Below are 16,691 nucleotides of genomic sequence, written 5' to 3' on the forward strand. Positions count from 1 at the left end.
TTGTTCCTCTGCCGTTCTAAGGATCTTGGATCTGTCCTTGTCACTTATCTCTTGTCTCTGAAGGGATATCAGTGTTTTCAGGCCATTTATTACAAGCATCAACTGTTAAACTTGTACAGGAGCTAAGAGCATACAATTTAACACACTGCTGATACTTTCAAGCTCAGGGCAATAGAAATTAACTATCTGCACTGTGCTACTCCTGCTTTGTACAATGACTCTTTGTACAACTCCTTATTTTCCATGAAAAGAAAATACACACTAGCTAAGAGACTCTGGAATTGAACAAAGACCTCAATACTATTCCCAGGGCTTCCACACATTTCCTTTAAGATCATTGTGAAGGTTCTCTACACAGTTTGCAGTATGAGTTTGCTCCAAATAATAGATATAATAGGTATAAATATACAAATAATAGGTATAAATATACAAATAATAGATACAAATATACAAATAATATATAAATATACACATAATATATATATAAAAATGAATTCACCAGCATTTATTAAATGTTCAAAAGTGCCTCAGAGAGAGGGCACACAACCTAATGCTGACTTTATTCCCAGCCTCTGTAAGAAATATGGAGGAAGGGAGCGAAAGGGGGAAGATTAATTGCCCAAGGGAGTGCACAAATCATTCCTTTTCAGAGTAGGACACAACATATATATCTATTTGTTTCTCTATGAAATATTTAAAAATATTCCTCCCCTAATATATATTTTTACAAACCTGTTATAGTTTGAGCAGAAATTTCAAGCTCTGCCAAGAAAGCTATTTGGACTGAATCCTTAAAGAGAGGGGGAAAATCAATTGCTGTTGTAAATGATGCTGTATTTCAGTGAACATAGATTTAATATTGGGAAAGACTCCACTGATATTTCAACAGAAATAAACAGCAGCAGACAAGTTATTTACAAATGTGTTTCAGAGAGATAGCTTGCCCCAGTTCTTCACTGGAGTGATCTGCCATCAGGGAGCAGGGCCCTCACCTTCTCCCTCAATCACTTTGCCTCTCTCCTCTTCCTCTAGATCTGGCCCTCTTTTCAGTTCCTCTTTTACTTTCACATCTTCCAAAGAAGTTTCAATAGCCATGACATCCCCAAGAGACTTCTGATCCTCTGTTTTGTGTCTTCTGGGTTGACTTCTTTTTCTGTGAGACCTAGAAGTACAGAAGTGTGATTTGACATAAAAGAACAGCCTTCGATATATAAAACCATCTCTGACTTAAAAAAAAGCTGAATACAAAACAAAATGATCCCCTTTGGAGAGAAAACACAAGGTAGCTAACAATAGCTACAGGGCAGAACAGATATCTGAAAGGAAGCAGATGAACCTTGCATAATGTTAAGATCCATTCAGAGCAGCCATTAATTGTCAGGGTTTCTTGAGGAGCTTTTCCCCACCATTGCTAATGTAAAGCTCACGAGTTGCAGCTGAAATGATTTTAATTGTGTTTTAAATCTACTTTGCTTGCATTTCAAAATATAGATGTAAACTTATTATAAATCTTTCTTTCATCCCCTGCCTCCATCCCATAATTTCTGTTCATTCTGTACGTGTTTCCCTTTGGCAAACCACTGGAAGCCTGCAAAACGTCATCTTCCACCTCTGAAACGTTACCCAGCAGTGCCAGTCTCTAAAAACACAGTCTAATGAGTAATAGCATAATCAATGGGTAGACCATGACTTTTCAGCAGTGTAATTCACAGGGTCTAAGGCCTGTCATGAAGTCTTAACTAAGAAAGTGTACATGAAAATGATCAGATGAATACTAACAAGCCAACAGCAATGCTGTTCCTTCTGAAGAAAGTGAACTCCAGCCCAGCCAGACCCAGCACAGGATGCATCAAATAGCAGCTTCTGAGCTGGGTTTATGTCTAACAAACCCTCTCTTTCAGAAAAGACTGATTTAGAGGGTTTTTTACACCATTTTTAGCATGTAGACACCTTTTTGGTTTATTTCGAAAGCAGCACCTTTCATATGGCTTTGCATCCACCCTCATGTAACAAACTGTCAAATGCAAGCAGCCTGCATTCACCAGCCCAAGCCTGACAAGCTGAAATTCAGCCTCCCATCCTCAAGAGCTCAGAAACTCAGCTGATAATTAGATTTGGAGTAAAATGGAGTTAAGAGCCCTTAATCAGGTAACCAACAAAGAAGGAAGAAAAAAAACTTCACCCTGAGAGGAATGATTAATATAAAAGAAAGCTGATGCATATGCACAGTCATTTATAATTGCTAGACTCTAAGCAGATGGTAGCCCTCCAAGTATAGATGTTAACTTCACACCTGCAAGACATTCATTAGCAGGAACACACAGCTGAACCCAGAAGGATCAACTCTTTCTTCACCCATATTCTAAGTACACAACCACCTTCCCCACAGGAGAAAAGCAAGGTGGGAGAAGGTAAACGTGTAAGACTTAGCCACTGTAGCTGGAACTTTCTATAGGTGGTGAAGAAAGCATTGGAGTAGAATCAATGTTGCATGCTATTTATAGTGAAGTGTGTGTGTTTTATTCCTGTGGTGTAGAAATGTCAGGCAAAAATTATATCAGAAAGCTTTATACTCACAGTAGATTAAAAGAATAAAGATCTTTTTGCAGTGCTTTTCTCCCTCTGCAGTTGTGGAAAAATGAAGAGAGGTAGAAAGCACATCATTTAAAGAAAGTGTACTTCCAGAACTGCAAGTTGAAGGCTGTACATTCCCTAAGTGAAGATGTTCTGTAGCTGACATAATTCGCATACCAGAAATGGCCTTTTTGTGGACTAGATGAAAACAGCCTCTCACTGAAGCCATCAAGTAAACAAAGTTGAGTTTTTTCAAGGTAACTAAGTATGAAGGACCTTAGAGAAGAAATAACAGCTCTCTCTGCAGGGTTTAAAAGCTAAATTTACCAAGAGAGATGGCAAAAAAGCAGCATTTTTACTCTTTGAAGAACAGACCACAAAGTGACTTTAATTAAAGTCGAAACAACTGTGAAGGGGTTTGGTCAGAGGTGAATCCCACTCTTCCAGCAAAGTCCATCCTGCTGAGAAAAGTCAGTTTTCAAGGGAAATGATGTCTTCCCACAACATAAGCATAGCAGAGAGACTACTGCTAAGCAGCATTCAACAGCTTCAAAACTGCTTCAGGATAATACCAAAATAATCTAGGAAACAATGAACAGATAAGGGGAAAAAATACCAGGAGCTTTTGCAAGAGGCTCAGGTTAAGAGACAGGCTTCTCTGCTAAGCTCAAAGAGGGAAAATAATCCTTGGTGTTCATATAGTACCTTACACTGTGCAAACAACACATATATCTAAAGGAACCCTGAACAGCCATAGGCAGTAAAGAGACTCACAATTTCCAGATGTGGAAGAAATAGATCCAGGGACCCACTGCAGCTCAGACAATCATTGAAAACAGAGCATCAATCAGCAACTTCTGACTCTGAGACTACACTGTGTCTCCTGAAGCTCACTATGGATGGAACAGCTGAAAACATTAAGGAAGATAACCTCTGAAGTGGAGCAACGTTGCAGAGGTCAGTTATCTGCCAGATGTCGTATTTATGATGTCTTTTGGAGCATGGATTTAGTGGGGAAGACATTTTCCTTGTGATTTCAGCACTTAATAGGACAACTCATTTCACACAGATAAGGTGAGACACAGGACCACTAGTCCAAAACAACACTGAGTGACTGAAAACTCCTGGAAGACAATAAACATCAGTGTTAGAGAGAGACTCTTACTAGCATGTTGTCTTTTTCTCTGCTAGAATGCCTGAACAAATCAGCTATCACCAAATTATTAGGCCAATACTGTTTAAACTGTTACTCAAAGTCCTTATCAAACGTGGCCCCAGAAAGGCTACTTAAAGGGGTTTTTTTTTTCCCCTGCATTTCAAAGAAATGAAATTGGAACTGAAATTAAAAGCAGAATCTTAAATCTGGATGAAGCAGAACAATTTCCAGAGACTGACAACACTCAGCACCAGAAAGAAGGGCAGAAAGAAGTTTGTGTGCTACACTGCAGGCACTCTGGCTAACAGGCAGGGCAGGAATGAGAATGATGTAAAACAGAAGGGTAAGGGAGTATAGAGAAGAGCACACACTTTGCATCTGAGTACCTTAAAGCCCTATGACAATTCAAGTTCCTAGAATAGAATCTCATTCTTCAAGCAAGCTTGATGAGGAGGAAGAAGTTCTCCCATCAGCAGCCCACATCTAAAGCACTCTGGTTCAATTGCACTGAAACAGCAGCAGCATTTTAACTATCTGCTTGAGTGATCAGTTAAGCTTTATCCACAACCAGTTCATCACTGCACATTGCTATTTATTCCACAGATTAACTGCAGCCTCAAGAATAGGAAACCAGAACAGGCACGAGAGAGCTGAGGTTCTCCAACAGCACAAGAGGAGATCTCAGGGAACTACCCAAACCCAAGATGAAGCCTCAACACCCAGAGTTTTTTGCACCCTTTCAAGGAAGCAGACATGAAAAAACTAAAGTGGAAAAGGAAAATACTTTCAGAGTTACTGTTTTAAGAAACTTGACAGGAAAAAGAATGGAGTTAAGTTGATGAGGGAAGTCACATACCGGTGTTTGTTGTCCTCTTCCTCATCTCCTATCCTATAAGGCAAGATTCCAACAGTAAAAGGTTAGCATGCCAAATTTTCCATTCAAGCATGCTGTAACACAAATAAAACCCCACAAACTTGTAGAAAATGAATAGAGAGATCAAAGGAAGCACAGAAAGGCATGCATAAAATCCCTTTTGCAATCGATGGCTTTTCTTTTTCCCTCCTGCTCTCTGATAAGTGAAGCTATAAATGGTTACTATAGATTTTTTGTCTACCAGGATAAGAGCGGAGACGTGAGGAGGCACAGAGCATCCTACTTGCTGAAAACATTTCAAAGAAACAGAACAGTAAACGACTTTGTTACCCAAGACAAACTACAGGAGGAATTAAAAGAGTCTGAACAATCCCAAACTGAGAATTCCAGCATTTGAAATCTTCTCAATCCAAAGCAAACACAGTGCTCAGACACAACCTTTTTCTTTCTTGCTCTTTATACCTGCGAAGCAATTTAGTCTTCAACTCTGCCTTCGTCTCATTCCAGGCATCTAGTTCTGGGCTAGTCAGAGCTGTGGGTTTCATGTGGTCCAGGACAGCACTGTCTTTTCCTTGTTTCCATAAATCGTATCGTTCTGGTTGCAGAATCCTCACGAAGACATCCATGGAAATCTTCACCATGTCTTTGCGGCAAGTGCACTGCAAGAGATATCCAGACATCAGGTCAGAGGAACATTGGCTTTTCCTGTCAACTGAGCCTGGGACAAACTCTCCAGGGACAAACTGACACTCTACCCATTCTGTCTGTAAAGCCTACAGTGGGTTACTAGAGTGGCTCAATGCCAGGAGTCACACTGATGTACAGGAGGGTGTTTCAGCTTCATGGAAAGCAAAAGCACAGACAGCTCAAGCTGCCACACTCTCACAGGGTAGTTGAGGACTCTGCTCCCAAGAATCATCTTCTTCCTCTAAGCCCACCAATGAAGCTAAAACTCTCTGATGGCTGACACCCTGTATACAACTATCTTACAGTTATTAGACAGTAATAGCTTTGGCCAATGTTGACCAGGTCTGAGTCTGACCTCAAACCTCTGTTCCCTCCATTAGCCAGTCTCTTGCAGAGCTCCTCAGGATGAAAAGAGATTATTAATATCACTTCATAACTGGAAAAAACCCAACTTTAAAGGAACAAAAGAGTAACCAAGTGAACAAAGCAGTTAAACTTCATAATTACACATCACAATGTTGCACACAAATCCTTCACAGTAAAGAAATGAAAAAGGCTACAACAGTAGCTACATCCTGCATCTAAACCACATCTGCCTGAGTCAAAGCAAACATGCATTAGTCATTTCAAGTAGCATATGCTCATTGAAATGAGCCTCTGGAATGACACCATTGCCATTGTACAAGTCTGCACATGGACTGCTTGCAGGAGGTTTCACTTGGGTATCTGTTTGCTATGAAGGAGCACAGGATTAACAGACTAAGCCTAGCAAAGGGATTCTCACCCAGGACAGACTCCAGACTGAATGAGTATCTGGTCTTTATAAACATACAACTCAAAAGAATTACAGCCACTTTGCAGGACATTTTGTTTATCCCTCTTCCACACCTTTTCAACACTGTTCTGTCCTTTCTCCTAGCAGAAATACATGAAATTAAACTTGTTTCTGCCCTTTCTCCTTATATCTTCACCACCATTATTGAAAGATTTATGCCCACAGTCAAGAAGCCACTGAGAGAGAGAGAAGAGAGTCTTTCCATACAGTGCTCAGCTCTCCCACCTCCCTCCCAACTCCTGCTTTTCATTTTGCAAAGATCACTTTGGCTTCCTTCTGCTGCTTTGACCGGGAGAGCAGCAGTAACCTGAGTGTGCAGAGTGGGAAGGGGTATTTATGGACAGGAAAACTCAATTCATTTAATGAAAAGTAGTGTGGGACAGAAAAGCTGGAAATGCAATTTGGCCCAAGAACAGCAGGAACACAGATGGTGCCCATACTTCACATCCCTGGGCAGGCAGAAGCTTCTCACCAGCACCTCCATCAGTACTGGCTCACAGGATTCACATCGAGCACATTTTCCATCACTTTTCCTTAAGATATTTTAAAAGCACCTGTGGACTGCTACAAAGAGGAATACAGAGGAGCACCTCACACACACATCACCAATGAGCTATGGAGATTGACCTCCTCTGCCTTTACAAAGCCCATTTTCTGATCCTAACGTGGAACCAACACGCTGCAGCACACAAATGTCAACTCCTTCAAATCAAGCAGAGCAAATTCTGAGTCAAGGAGAGGGTCTAAAGGTCTCCAGTACAGTTTCCAAGCACAGCCAGCTTAAAGCTCTCACAGAAATGTAAAGTACACACAGGTTCCTACTGAGAAAGCACAGAGTGAGCTCTCTGGATGCTGTTCACTGTTCAGACTGTGGGCTGCAATCTCCAGCACCAGGAGCCTGCAGTAGCCCAGCTCCCCTCTTTACACAAATCTTACATGATGTATGTTTATATTTCAGTTTTAATTTAATTTTATTGCTTTCACACTAGCAAGCATGAATAATTTACCAAGCCTCTTTTCCTTTGGGGCTTCTTGCAGCTCATACAGTTGTATTTCCTCAGCCGCTGCAGTTGTGTCACATTCCCATTCCCATCATGACCAGGCTGTTTCTCCATCCCCTTCCCTCAGACCCATCTGCATACAGCAACTGCTTCCAACCCAACTGCAAAAAGGGTGCATGCATGTGTGTGAGAAGGTGGGAGAGGGAGGAGAACGAGGGAGATCAGAGGGCAGAGAAGGGCAAGAAATTTCCTTTGCAATTAATTACCTGGTCTGATCCATTAGAGCAGAACAAAAATAGCAAGCCTGTCTTTCCCTGTCAATGTCACCCATTTCCACTTATTGCCTCTCCTTCCTACACAGAGTCCTATTTCTTTCAAAGTATTTAATTGTGGTCATAAAAGCATGTGTTTTGTAACAGATACTCTGCCAACACCCCCTCACCTGTCTGTCCTTATCCCAACTTCTACACAACAGATGCTTCCTTATTCCATTCCCCCCCCTCAGATTCCAACACTTTCACTGATCAGCATTATTAACCTCTATAGAAACAAACAATGTGGCTACACTTCAACACCACCACTAAGGACAGGTAGAAAACCTTGTTTCCTTGATTGTGAGCCCAAGCTGAACCACAAAGGCCCAGCTCAGGTATTCACAGAACTCCTCCAAACCAATACACCTCTGAAAGATTTAAGAGCAGACCGTGACTGAATGGACACGTGAAGGATTTGCCTGTCAGGTCAAAATGCTGGGGGAGAAACGTAAGGAACTCTGAGATCTGATCAAATGTCTTCTCATCTCTTCTGAGACATTCCCCAGTTGGTAGCCAGAGCACCACAACAACGTGCTGGGGAACAGCAGGGCTGTCAGATCATTCCTAAGTGGGATCTCCAAGGACTGACTGCAAGTCCTCAAAATGGGGATGGAAAAAAACCCAACAAGCATCAAAACAGTTCTAGGGTTACCTCTTTGCCTTCAGTTACAGAGGATCTCTGGTCCACAACTGCAACAAGAGGAGCCTCCATATTCACCAAATCTGCAGGAACTTCACTCGTTCCATCACGTGAAGGCTCTTCTGAGCCTCCTCTCTCCTTTTTCATAAGCTACTGCCCTTATGAGCCATACTGTGTAAGAACACACAAAGGCAACTTGTAATCTAAACACATGCAAAAATATTACAAGGAAATGGCACTTTGCAAACACAGAAAACCAATATTCTTCCTTTACTTACTATTTTATTACCTGCTACTCAAAGTTGGAGACTGTGGTAAAATATCTGACCACACCAGGAACTCTGTCTAGTCAATTGGAACTCCAAGGGCTGAGAGCAGGGCATTTGTGGCTACACACTGTGTAAGTGTTACCTTATTTGCAGTATTTTTTAAAAGTAAACCCACTAATAAGTCTATATAAAGTAAGTCATATAAAAAGACTGTCTCCTTGAACTAATAAAATCAAATGCAGCCTCGTTCAACCTCTGTGTCATTTTTGGTAGGGGTTTCTCCCTCACTTCCCAGCTATTAACACTGAACTGAACCCCATCTGTTCCATAACATATCAAAAGTTCATGTAAAACAACCCCTCTTTTGCACAGAGTCATCAAAATGATCTGTTGAAATTGGCACCTCTGGTTCTCATGGAAATCAGGGCACAGTTGTTTATGACCCAGCCAGTCTCCCCCTTTGCCTTAACAGAGATGTAAGAAAACCCATCACACTCCAAGTGGAAGTTACTTCAGCTACCATGACCCCACATTAAACACCAGACCAAAATCTTTCCTTAAAGCTTTTGCATGTAGTTTTTCACAAGGAAGCCTAAAAACAAGTGATTGGGGAAAAGAAAGATGGTTACAACCAAAGGGCAGCTGTGAAACTCTCCTTGTGCATCACCCAAAGCCACGTTGCTAACACAGGCAACACTCCCAAGCCTCTGTCCATAAACTTCCAGGATGAGGTTTATAGTTCCAGCTTTTGAGAGAAACACAAAGTCCTCCCAGTATAATACTCCTAAACAACCATCTTCTTTGTTATGGTGTTACAGATGTGTTACTTGAGATCTAGTTGTACAATATGGCACAATAAACTAGGCTGGGCTCCAGTTTGCTTTCCTTTCCACTCAATCCCTTTGCAGCGACAGCCTTGCAGCTAGCCAAGGTTTCCCAAGCAACAAAGGCACACAAATGGCAAGTACATGCCTAAAATCTGAGTGGCAGGTATTCTGTAAGTAAATGGGGGGTTAAAAGTGTGAGGAGAAGGGAGAAAAACCTAAAATGCAGTTTGTGTGCTTAATGGTTGGTGGTTGAAAGCCTTGTGGGAAAGAAGATGAGTCTTGACCCCCTGTTTCTAGTGCAATTATCAGCATTGCCATAAGTCTCAATAACAAACCAGTTCATTAGGAAACCCACTGGAAATCCTCTACAGAGGTTCATAAACAAAACAATTAGGCAAAGCTTTCCAAGGACTCCCCCTGGTCCCTGGTTGCAGGGCACACGTCCTCCTGTGTGCTTTCTTAACTTCCTTCCACAACGTTGTGCAGGCAGATGAGCTGGCTAAGTAGGAACCAGTGTGAGCTGGGGAGTCAGATTTACCTTCTCCACTCCCTTTGTAGTAGGAGGATTCTGGTTTAAGATCCAATATGAAATTCTATGGGATGTGCTTCACTCTAGGCAAATAAAACACCAGCCTGTGCCAAAGGGCTTCTGCTGATGTGTTACATGGAGATGCTTTTATTAGTATTGTTAAGTTTTGGGCAAAGCTATTTTGCAGTTTCTGCCTCTTTTACTATAAGTCTGGAGAATAAGGGTGCTGAGTGCTCCCAAGTCTCTCTCAAATATAGGCAGTCCCCACTCTGCAACCACAGCAGAGGGGTGAGGGGGAGGATCACCCCAGAGGAGACCTGAGTTGTTGTATCTCAGATAAGGTTGAAAGAACCCAAGAGGAAATTCAGTGCTCTCAGCAGCACCACAAGAAGGGGATTCAATGAACTACCTGTTCCTTTGTTTTGACAAACTCATTCCAGTACAAGGGGTAAAGAAAACAAGACTTTTATCTGGTGGTTATGAGACAGCCTACAGTGAACGTCACTCTGAGGTTATCTCAAGGCATTATTTCTTCCAGATCCAGATGTGCAGTTGGTAATGTGAGTGCACCAGCAAGCACTCAGGGTGGCAGAAAGCACGTCCCTGAGGGTCAGCACCCTGTGCTCACGCATTCAGCGAGCAGCAGCATGAACTGACGTGGCTTGGCAGAGATCTACGGCTCTGAAGTGACACACCAGGCAATTCTTGCTAAGTGACTCAACTTTTACCCTCCCTCTTGGATCATCTGCTTTTTTTATTCATTTCTGTTTTGAAAGGCAATGCTGGGCTGTATTTACATGCCTGTAAAGCAACAGATGAGGTAGTAAAACCCACCATTTTGTATCCCACGTCCAACAGCCAAGATCTAGAGGCAGTTTACAGAAACAGGAATAATTGTGCTTGGTGGAATATGAACCTCAGATTTGTTTCTGGCACACTGTGAAATTCTTTCTCCTGGTAATAACATTCTTCAGTAACATTTTTCAAAAGGATATGAAGCTCAAACTACATTTTTTTTGCAACTCCAAAGGCTGTAACTTAGAATCAAAGGAAGGCTGAGATATAAATAAAGGAGGCACGACACTGTACATCGATCCCAACAGAAACAGCAGTCAAGAGCCCTCTGAAAACCACACACCAAATGAAGCGTTTCTGTTTCTCCTGTAATAATATCTAGACCCATCTGCATGTATTAGAGACTCTGGTGAGCAGAAGCAAGAGCTGAATCCTGATGCCTGTGCTGTGATGGCTGATGGCTGTGAGCCACCCCATGAAAACCCTGAAACTAAGAGCCGCGAGGGAACCAAGCTGGAAGGAAATGAGAAGCACACAGCTATCAGGGAAGACAAATCATAAAGCAAAATGGGAGCTTCAAAAAAAATTAGAAGAGGCTGCTCATAAGCAATCAGCTCTTGCTGCATTACAATAAAAAGTGGGATTCATTTTTTAAGTGTTCTTCAAGCACAAAGGGAAGAGGCAGAATGGTGAAGCACGCTGATGGAATTTCTGTGGAGGACATCAAAAAGGGAAAGTACCTGATGAGAAAGTTTAACTGTCAATTCACAGCTGCTTTGCACTTTTACACTGCCTTTCAGAGCCCTGCAATTCTTGAAAAGGGTGCACTATTTAGTTATTTATCTGTAGGCAGAGCATAAGACTGCTGTTCCCTCTTCACATCCATGCCCCCACTGAAGCAATTCCAATGGGGCAACACCAGCTGTACAGGGAAGCACAGTGCTAAGGCAGCTTTGAAAAGGGATTTTTGATGGCCTTGCCATGCTAGCATCCCCAAAGCCAGATGACCCTTAAGCCTCTCTTCTGACACCTGAATGATTGAGGCTGGTAGACTTTATATCAGGGACTCCTGTGTGACGGGGAAGCTGAACAAACAAGCTGAAGGGAGCACATTCGTCACATTGCCATTTACTGCGGCCACAAAGCACGTCACAGCCTTCACACTATAAATCACAGTGTCAGCGAGGCAGAGAGACAAGGGGAGACTGTGTCAAGCCAGCAACATCAGGACTCCACGGGTTTCAAGCAGTTTTCCACCCCAGAGATCCGTCAGCTTCCATCACAGCTTCTTGGGAGAGTCACCCTGAGCTGGCAAAGTCATTACTAAGTATTCAGAAAGTCAAGAGCAGCGTGCCTTACACCTTGCAGTAATTAAAGTGAATTAGGCTGTGTGGCATGAATAGGCCTGGTCTGTTCCAAAACAAATGAGATCCTTCTCAGTTCAGTGCTCTGAGACAAACACTGAGCAGAGAGGGAGGTGAGCTGCCTGGAGTCATCGCTGCCCCAGCTGCCTGCCCTGAGGTAGAAACCTTCCAGTTGCTGTGAATCGAGTCCTGAATGATTTACAATTACATTGTGGATTGAAAATAAGGCTCTCAGATGCCTCTTCATTAGGGCAGGACATCCAAAAGGGAGAGGCCAGGTACCTGCTTAGCACCCCTCCATCCCCATGGGCATCAGGCCAACCAGGCATCCCAAGGCCTGAAATCCTGGAAACTGCCTTTTCTGCTGATACAAAGTGTAAATGTTCTTCCTTCATTATCAAAAGCTGTGACAATCAAGCTCTCAATCAGTACTTCAGAAGAGAGCTGATAAAACAAAGCTTCAAGACAGTTGCAGGAAAATAACTGTCTCCCTTCCACCTCAGCATAAAATACACCGTAAAAATTCCTCTTTATTGCACTCAGTCCTCTGTGGAGATCAAGGGATTAGGGGTGCTTACCAAAACCTCCAAAAAAGGCACCAAAAAAGGCAGGAAATTGGGGTTTTTTTACACCAGCAACTTTTGAATCTGTCCCACAAAAATCAACTGCAAAAATGATTTCCCACAGCAGGGATTTCTGAAGTATTTTAAGGTTAAAAGGTCTAATTAGAGGCAGTCGAGGCACATACACAAAGTACTGCAAACATACAACTCTGAGTTCCCTTATTTCTGAGACCAGCTTCACAGTATTACAAAACAGCTTCTGCAAAAACCTCCTGAGTGTTATTTTCCAATGGAAGGAAAATGTTCTGTAAGAGAAACCCTGCTAACACCTGAGCAGCAAGAAGCACACTTCAGTCTCACACAGAAAATTACAAGCCAGGCGACTTAAAGATCACAAACACTCCAAATGTCCATTTGAGATCTGTTACTCCAGCATTGTACAACAAAACCCACACCCTGTGAGAAGGGTTCTACAGCAATAAGCTATGTAAGACCAGAGGCTGATATCCAAAAGGCATCTCTCTGGAAGAAGAAATCACTGGGCAGCAGAGTGGGACTGAACTGCAGCAGAGTGAAGGTCATGCAGGAATGCTGTGTAGGATGAAATGAAGGCTACTTAGTTCAGAATGTGGGATTTGGGAAGAAAGGGCAACTTGACCCCACTTTATATTGAGATAGATGATTCCAGTACTATCTCTGGAGTAACGAGGAGATAAAATGGAGGTATGGAAATGTCAACTGATGGTAACACAGATGTTCTCATCCCAGAGTGTCTGCTATTAATATAAAGGAAAGTGCAAGAAATTGTTCCCTCCCATCCACTTATTTCCAGTCCAGTTTGCAAAAGAAATAGAAAATCCAACCTGTGTTGTACACTTGAATTTCTTATAAAATTGAACCCTCTGAAAGGATCTTTTTGAATAGCAGCACACTTCCAGGCCACTTGACTTCAGGAAGGGCACTTTACTACAACAGCTGAGGTTTAAAGGATTGCTTAGTCAAATATACAGCTCTTAAGACCCTCTGTCTGTTAGTGATTTCATCCAGGAGCTTCCAGGAGCAAAGCAAATGAGATCAGTAACACAGAGAGGAGCTGCAGGCTAATGTAGCAAAACAAAAAGGAAAAATAACTACAGTGCTAAGGAATGAAAATGATTATTCACTGCCTTGCATTGGCCAGGCCTTCTTCAACAGCCAAACAGGAAAAAACCCAACAAAACCCACCAACAAACCATGATAAAGAGTTAATGGAAGACAAATGACTGAAGAACTCTGACTATAGAGTGCAAAGGAAAATACTTCTCCCTGGTTTTCTAGGCTCAGCCTATGCAGGTAAATATTAACTATAATACATACAAATAAACCCACCCCTCCTCATCTGCATTCTTTAATCAGTAATGTTAAGGTCTAAAGCACCATGTTCAGTTCACAGCTGACTCCTGAAACAGTGTGCCACTATTTCCAACACTAGTAAAACCCCCTTTAAACTCTTTTCTTCTGGATCTTCTCTTACTTTGTACACTGTGGTAGACTGATACTCATGTTAGTCAGACAGGACTATCTATGCTACTAAACAGCCCTCCCTGCTCAGAGCCTGAATGGTGACGTGAATTCCCATCACGTTTTGGGAAGATCCAGTGACAGCACACCAGGATTATCCATGGGAGCCCCAGGATTAACTGAAGGTCTTTCTCCCATCCCTAGACAAGTAACTGACAGATGTGCTGTTCAACTACAGCTTTTCACACAGATTAAGTGGAAGAGGAAAGCTGTGGTTGGCCTCAAAGTCACCTTGACTGGAAAGAAGTCAGCTGGAAATCAAGGATCCTTGAGGACAGATGGAGACATTTACATTGACAATAAATGGGATAACAGTTAAAGAGCTGTTAATCCTTACACTTCTGGGCACAATGTCCAGCTGGAGGCAAGACATCTATTTCCCAGTGGTACTCCACCACATAATTAAAGACATGAAGTAAAGCAGAATGTTATACCCTTCCTCTGCATCTAAGGAGATTGACATTTGCTAACAACAAAGAGCAATCAGTCCTGAGGACTCATACACATCATGAGAGATGACATGAATTTTGTCTGTCACATACCAGCACTCAGCACTGAGGCTACACATGCAATTAGCAAAAGCATCAGCAAATGAGACTTAAGAGGTTTGCTATAACTAACAAGCTGAAACAAGAACAGGGAAAACCTAGAGAGAAAGTAGAGAGTTCTGCTGAACATTTGTGGTGAACCCACGTGCCAAAAGCCACCAGCTCTCAAATTGTCCTCCTGAACCTGGGGCATGCTAAAGAGCAGATATCTGATGCTGACAAAGAGACAAACTTATTTCTGTGCATTGGCCCTCTGTTTAGTTAATAAAGATGTTTTAGTCAATATTAAGAGGCTACTTGTCAGCAAATGCTACAACTTGCATCTAAACCCAGCTTCACACCTTAGTTACATTACAGATGCCCTTCCAGTTTCTTCACATCAACGGCTCCGTTCCCAAAGAGACTCCAAAACCTCCCACTAGGTTCTCAAAAAGCTCTGAACCAAAAGGAACAGAAAGTTTATTCACTTGGGCATTCACCAAACCAATTTGCACTTGAATTTTCAAGCATCTGTTCGTCCTGGTTACAAGTTCACACAGACACAAGCACATTTACCCACCATTAGTTTCCTACACAACTCTGCAGCCACTGCCCTTTTTCTTTGCTACTGCTGATGCTTGTTGTACAATTAGAGCAGAACCAGTGTCTAAGAAGCTGATCTTTAAACTTCTGGTTGTTATGTATTTTTTACAGCTTAGGCAAGGTTCTGCTGTGGTTAGCAGAACATTTCACCCATCTGGCAGGCAATTAGCAGGGCTCTGTCTATGTCTCTCTGAGGTGAGCCATTACCTTGCTCTGTGAGCTCTCTCTTCCACTGCACCATTGACATGTATTGCTGTCAGTAGAGAAGAATCTAAATTTCATCCCCAGGATAACATCCAGGAGAACTAATTTTGAACCTTCCCTTGTCACCAGTGTGGTGAGTACTGGTAGGACAAGATGTACTGCTCATCTGAGGAAAGAAGAATCACTCTCCAGCCATGTGGCTTCAGTGCAGTAAGGGTTTGTACCTGCAGAGTGCCACACAGCTCAGAGCTTTCAACAACTTTATCAATGAGTATATGAGGAGGAAAAAAACCCAACCCAGCCCTGCTCAGGTGGGGGGAAGGATAATCTAATTGTGCCCAAGAGAAAAAATAATCAATACAAGTTGGGTTTTCAATGTAGTAAACCTGCAGTAGTTAAGCAAAAATCATACTCCAGGGGGTGTGTGTCTCCAAATCTCTCTCCACAAATGTACAGGCAGCTCAAATGTACAGGCAGCTGATAGTTCAGTAAGTCCCTCTTTAAGTTCAAATGATACTTAAACAACCCTTTTGCCCTTACAGACTAACAGCACTCCTACCTCAACTGGAACCCACTAGCAAGGTAGCGAAGAGTTAATTAACATGTATGCAGTGTGTGCTTTAGGCAATATGAAATGGAAATCTCTGGACAGACAAGTGTCACCGAGTGCAATGGCAATAAATTGGGCATCTCCTTCCACACTTCAACTTTCTCTCCCTAGATTTGCTCAGAGCTCTCGATGCTGCTTGTTCAGTAATTTCATGCTACGCTGCTTAACAATGTAAGCATGGAGGCTCAATCTAAAACTGCACTTCCCAAATGTCACTTGTTTGTGAACACATGGCTGAACTCAAAATTGCTTTTAATATTACAGTGGTGCCTGCTGGCACTGCTGTAGTTAAGGGTCTGTCAGAATTTCCACGATAAGCCCCATTTTCTGAGGTGTAACACCACAACCATTTGTCACAGATAAACCTGGCACACAAGGGCACAGCAGACAAACACCATTTGTAACGTTTCCAAGCCAAGTTTGTTTGATTGGTTTTGAATTTAAGACACTTTTAACACTGATTTGAGGCCTCTAAGGGTTCTAGTTTTTTTCTTGCCATCCCTTTAACTCCAGAACAAATCCAAAGGCATGACTCCCCCTCCAGCCTCCAGCAGGCCCTTGGGGCATCGATTACTGCTACAGGGTCTGCTCTATGGCCTTGGTAATATGAATATTATGGCCTTGGTAATATGAAGAGATTACAGGTACTGCCACAGGGTTCACTACTTGAACACTGCTGAGGGACAGAGAGGACAAGTAACTGTTGATCGTGAGCATTTTGCTGTTGGAAGGATCCTTTCAGTTGCCATTACCAGAGCA

General features: G+C 42.4%; 1 protein-coding gene across 3 annotated transcripts in view; it reads right to left on the reverse strand.

Moving 5' to 3' along the window:
• Positions 1-16,691, reverse strand: part of KDM4B (lysine demethylase 4B) — an 85,090-nt gene that overhangs the window by 25,331 nt on the left and 43,068 nt on the right. Inside the window, exons 9-12 of one of the 3 annotated variants that reach the window (XR_009820421.1) lie at positions 5,067-5,263; positions 4,587-4,619; positions 3,349-3,698; positions 1,085-1,162 (exon numbers count right to left, since the gene is read on the reverse strand). Coding sequence is in view for 2 of the 3 variants with exons in the window: in XM_062015204.1 (XP_061871188.1) it covers positions 993-1,162; positions 4,587-4,619; positions 5,067-5,263 (400 nt within the window). In the remaining variant the exon portion in view is untranslated. Of the gene's footprint in view, positions 1-992; positions 1,163-3,348; positions 3,699-4,586; positions 4,620-5,066; positions 5,264-16,691 lie in introns of those variants that run through there. The other 2 variants (XM_062015204.1, XM_062015205.1) reach the window with 2 other exon arrangements.

Source organism: Colius striatus, chromosome 25 (genome assembly GCF_028858725.1).
Source record: "Colius striatus isolate bColStr4 chromosome 25, bColStr4.1.hap1, whole genome shotgun sequence".
NCBI classification, from domain to species: Eukaryota; Metazoa; Chordata; class Aves; order Coliiformes; family Coliidae; genus Colius; species Colius striatus.